General features: G+C 40.2%; 1 protein-coding gene and 1 long non-coding RNA gene across 15 annotated transcripts in view; one reads left to right on the plus strand and one right to left on the minus strand.

Moving 5' to 3' along the window:
- The window catches only part of LOC111087068, a 66,892-nt gene extending 66,190 nt beyond the window's left edge, over window positions 1-702 (minus strand). The window contains exon 1 of the long non-coding RNA XR_002611792.1: window positions 553-702. This is a non-coding gene — a long non-coding RNA (uncharacterized LOC111087068). The remainder of the gene's footprint in view (window positions 1-552) is intronic.
- LOC106464217 (transcription factor Sox-3-like) overlaps window positions 1-5,389 on the plus strand; it is a 231,838-nt gene that overhangs the window by 180,027 nt on the left and 46,422 nt on the right. For 4 of the 14 annotated variants that reach the window (XM_022392286.1, XM_022392282.1, XM_022392292.1 and 1 more), the window contains exon 1: window positions 1,778-4,655. The exons of the other annotated variants lie outside the window; for them this stretch is intronic. In XM_022392286.1, coding sequence (XP_022247994.1) covers window positions 2,251-3,300 — 1,050 coding nt within the window. In that variant the 5' untranslated portion in view covers window positions 1,778-2,250 and the 3' untranslated portion in view covers window positions 3,301-4,655. Of the gene's footprint in view, window positions 1-1,777; window positions 4,656-5,389 lie in introns of those variants that run through there. 14 annotated transcript variants of the gene reach the window in all.

The following is a 5,389-nucleotide window of genomic DNA, read 5'->3' on the forward strand; positions in this document are numbered from 1 at the left end:
AATTTTGGTCAACAGCACACTGATATATAGTATAGTCGAAGTTAGTCTTTTATAAGCAGAGCCCGAATCTAATAGATCACACCACTTTATGTATGCATTTAGAGTTAATCAGAACATTTTCGTATTTAATATTTTGTCGAGACGGAAAAAAAAGAGTGTGTAACCACTTTGAAAATATAGATTATACATTAAGTCCGAAACTTTGGTAACGATAGTGTATTTCGATTAACTTAACACTATCTGTTGTTTCTATTACTGTGATGAATTACTAAGAATAACGTCTGACATAGAACTCTGTTCATCCTCGCTTAACACAGACAGTTTTTTTGTTTTTGTTTCAACATGAAGGAAGATAAATTACTCTGTCTATCTTTAGCAAAATAGAAAGAAGGTTTCTATTTTCAAACTTCAACAGCGTGTATGCTTAAACTAAATGTGATTTCTGAATTTAGACTGTAAGGTAAATATATCTTTATCCTATATTGTTAAATATTTTAAATATATTTATTGATATTTTTCTTATATCTTGCTAAAATATTACTTTATACTTACTGTCTGACAGTTCTTCCTTCCTAACCGTGTCGTTCGAGCTTGACTCATATGTAAACGCTTGCTTGAGGCGTGGCCACGAGTCCAGACTCTGCTGCCTCGTCGCTCCAATAGATGCCAGCACTGACGCTTGCGCAGCCGTTTCGCTTTGTCAGAATCCACAAGAACTAATAGCTCGGGTGTCGTTTTCTCTCGCAAGATTTTTCTATATAACCAGTTTTAAAAGCAAATGAATTGAATAGGCGCTGTGAAGAAAGATTGTAGTTCATAGCTATTGGAGTAATTTTAAGAAAATAGAGGACAAACAATGTACATAAAGGGGAACAACGAAAGTTCTCACTCACATTTGTGTTGATTAAATTAATTGAAAACGTTATTGTAATACAAATATATATATACTACTGTTAATTGTTATTGTATTTAGCATCAGTACACATTAGAAATACGTATAGATTTGTGGAACACTTTGTCAGTCTTGTTGTTTTTAACGTTTAAACGATCTTTTAGAGGTATACCTAGTTGATCAAGAAACGATAGAAATTTATATCCAGTAATTTGAGCAAATCAAGATTTTGGTGTTTGTTTTAAATGGTAAAAATCTGACCGAGGAGATTTATTTCTTATGTTGTACAACACTATATACATTTACTGCTGTGGATCAACAATGGGACAAGATTACCGGTTTTAAAATAATTAAAGTTGTTTATGGCAGAAATGGTTCTTATTATATATATAGTTTCTCCGTGATTCACGTGCTTTCTATTGACATACAAAACAAGCTATTTTGGGTGCAATGCACATACACTTCAGAAGCTGTAAAATATCTAAATCAATATGAAAATAATTAATTATTTACTCTCTACACTAGATTGTGTTGTGTGTTTTCTTTTCGAGCTGGGTAATGTGTTTAGTTTAATACTGTTTCAAAGTCTTTATTAAACAAGTAAATTATGTTACACTGTTACACGAGTTCCTACCAAAAGGTTTCAAGTAAATTAGCTCGTGCTTTTCTTCAGGTAGACACGGGTAAGGTCCCTTCACTTCGCTCATGTATTACCAGGCCGGAAAAGACCCCGCCTCCGTGTCTAAGTTACTACAGGCAGTCTACGTCACTTCGGTACCTCGTCAAATGGGTAGATATGAAGCCAAGTTTGGCGATAGCGCGCTGATTGGCTACTAGCCCCGTGCGCCGGGGCCATTGTCAATCAATAACGCATGGACTCCGGGCAAAGCTTTACTCATAGAAAGAGAAGTGCTTGAACACGCTAGACGGCCAGAATTGAGGTGCTCCTCTTGTTGACAGAACTTTGTTCTGTAAGAGACCAAATAAAGCCCTGTCTTCGACCAATACAGCCGTGTGGTGGCACTTGAAAGAGCTCGGCTTCAGGCTGTGTGAAAGTGAACCTCTCTACATACAACCTTTCTGGCGGGAACTCAAGCTGATCAACAGATTGCCGTCATGTCCATTCGTGACTGAGGGAGGGAAGCCTGCCGCAAACTACCTGATCTAGTCCTACCTGTGGATCCGTAACCACGGAGGCCTCCATCATTCGGCCCAGCAGTGCCTGTCCGTGCCAGCTGTGCAGCAGCAGCGGCCAGTCCCAGTCCCTCGCCAGCCCTGCCAACGCTGCCACCCTGGCCACGCTAGAGAGAGAGTATGCTGTCTACCACCCGTTTGGGGCACCTACTTCGGGTGCTTCTATGGGCCATGGACTTGAAGTTTCTGAAATGAAAATGGCTGGAGGTCTGTCCCATCATTCACCCGGCCATACGCTTTCGATGATCAGTTGTGCAACCACGACCTCTCATCAGGGTCATCATGTTTCAACATCGGGAGCATCAGATAGTAGTGATATGGGTAACAATTCAACATCTGGAAGTAACAACAAGAAAGATGTTGACCGGGTCAAGCGACCGATGAACGCCTTCATGGTTTGGTCACGTGGTCAACGTAGAAAGATGGCTCAAGAAAACCCCAAAATGCACAATTCTGAAATCAGCAAAAGATTAGGCGCCGAATGGAAGCTACTATCAGAAGCCGAAAAACGACCTTTTATCGATGAAGCTAAGCGTTTGCGGGCCTTGCACATGAAAGATCATCCCGACTACAAGTATCGGCCTCGCAGGAAGACTAAAAACATAATGAAAAAAGAGAAGTACCCCTTGGCGAGTGGGCTGCTACCGACAGACGTCCGAAACCAAGCAGTAGCGGTGCAACAGGTTAACCGTGAGATGTACCAAATGAACGGCTACATGCCCAACGGTTACCCCACTATGATGCACGAAGCCTACCAGCACCATGCGGCAGCAGCCGGATACGGAACCCAGATGGCAGCCAGTGGTGGACTTTATCCACGGTACGATATGACTCAGATGCCCAACCCCATGACAACAGGGGCTAACATGTCCATGCCGTATATGAACGGTAATTCTGGTTACTCTTTGCCCATGTCGTCCTATTCACCCATGCAGAGCACTAGTCCCATGTCGGTCTCAGGCCCCATCAAGACGGAACACAGTCCCAGCCCAGGTCCTGGACCCCATACCCCACCTTCGGCCATGACTGCATCCGCCGTAGCAGCAGCGACCGGGAGACGACCCGGGTGTGCCCCCGACCTCCGTGACATGATCAGCATGTATCTACCGGGTGATGCCAGCGACCCCAATGTCCAGAGACTTCAAATGCAAAGTCATTATCCGCATCACAGTGACGGCGTGGGACCGGGAAGTATGCCTTTAACGCATATGTAGTGTTCGTGTCTATCTAAAGAATAATTGGATTGAAGACAATCCCCTGAGAACTACGTGTCGTCCTTTATAGTGACAGATACTGAAATAAAAAATAAAATAAATTCGGGTCACTTCAGTGATAGTGACAAACATTTATTTCGCGGATGAAGCGAGACTTGTAGCCCTCTCCTCACGAGCGTACGATATTCTGCACGTAAGTAAACTATGCGATGAAACGGACGAATGTTGAAATTGAGAAATTTCCAAACGGTTTAAAATACGTGTGAATGTAAATATTAACAAAGCACACCTAGACAGCTTACTTTGTTAACGACGTCACAAACCGATATCTATGTATATAAATATTGGTTTTGTTTATGGAAAAAGTGAATCTTGTATAGTTCTCTCTCTATATATATATTATATATATAGTTGTCAGTATGAGGAGGGTTTGTTTGCTGTGTAGGTAACTATACAGTGGGTATGTAATGTAGTGTTGTAAGGTACCGAATGTATTATCGCTATTGTTATGTGTTGTACACATTTGGGTGGCCTCTTATACATCGTGTAGATATTTATTCTACTTTAACTTCTTCTCTTTTTTTTTTTCCATTTTTAATCACGAAGTCATCACGTAATGCGTGTGTTTTATCATCCAAGCTACTGATATTCTACAAAAACAAAACGGTATCTTTAAGATTAGGTTTAGTGCAATGTATACGTACAGGTTAGAGTAATGTGAAGCTGTTAGATCAATTCCCAGATTGCACGAGTCAAAGCCAAGTGTTTAACAGTTCAACGAGGAACCATGTATTCATTGCAATTATAAAGGTTATATAATGCATTTCTCAGCTTAAACTTTCTATTTAAACAGTTTAATTGTGTGTGTATATATATATATACTAGAAAGGTATCAGCTTACGATATATCGTGTATCACACATACGGGATATTGTATAAAAAATTGGTGTCAATTGCGATAGATATACCATCTCGCAAACGTTCTCTCTCACCAACAAATTTGCCAACTATGTACAGGTACAACAGCGTATTTAAAGCTGATTTACATATCTATTTAGGTGGCGTGTAGCTATGCTACAGTTTCGTGACAATGCTGGAAGAATTGGACTTTGATATTCAGTGATTAATAATGCTATAGATATGCAGTTCTGTACTAGTGCAAAACGTGTAAAAAAGCAATACTGTCACTAATTCTGAACTGTGACTAGGGAGAAGGCAACTGATGGTAGTACCCATCACCAACTCTAGAACCACCTTTTTTAATTTGCTTGTATGGATTAATGGTTATCACAGTCTGTGGAACTGAGTACTAATGGATTAATGACTTGTCTATAACACTCAGCTTGAACATTGCATGTATGTATGATTAGATGTAAGAACCTAAGTTATACCATTTGTTACAGAAAATTGGTGAGGGTGTCAACAAACAATTTGTGTGGTAAATGTACAGACTACTGAAATGGGTGTCAACAAACAACTTGTGTGGTAAATGTACAAACCAATGAAATGGATGTCAACAAACAACCTGTGTGGGAAATTTACAAACCACTGAAATGGCTGTCAACACACAACCTGTGTGGTAAATGTACAAACCACTGAAATGGGTGCCAACACACAACCTGTGTGGTAAATGTACAAACCACTGAAATGGCTGTCAACAAACGTTTGTGGAAATTGATGGACTACTGAAATGAATGTCAACAAATAAAGGTGCCAATTTCAGTGGTCTGTACATTTCCCATACAGGTTGTTTGTTGACAACCATTTCAGTGATCTTTACATTTCCCACACAGGTTGTTTGTTGACACCCATTTCAGTGATCTGTAAATTTCCCACACAGGTTTTTTGTTGACAACCATTTTAGTGGTCTGTACATTTCCCACACAGGTTGTTTGTTGACAACCATTTTAGTGATCTGTACATTTTCCACACAGGTTGTTTGTTGACAACCATTTCAGTGGTCTGTACATTTCCCACACAGGTTGTTTGTTGACAACCATTTTAGTGATCTGTACATTTCCCACACAGGTTGTTTTTTGACAACCATTTCAGTGGTCTGTACATTTCCCACACAGGTTGTTTGTTGACAA

Source organism: Limulus polyphemus, unplaced genomic scaffold, assembly GCF_000517525.1.
Source record: "Limulus polyphemus unplaced genomic scaffold, Limulus_polyphemus-2.1.2 Scaffold58, whole genome shotgun sequence".
Taxonomy (NCBI): domain Eukaryota; kingdom Metazoa; phylum Arthropoda; class Merostomata; order Xiphosura; family Limulidae; genus Limulus; species Limulus polyphemus.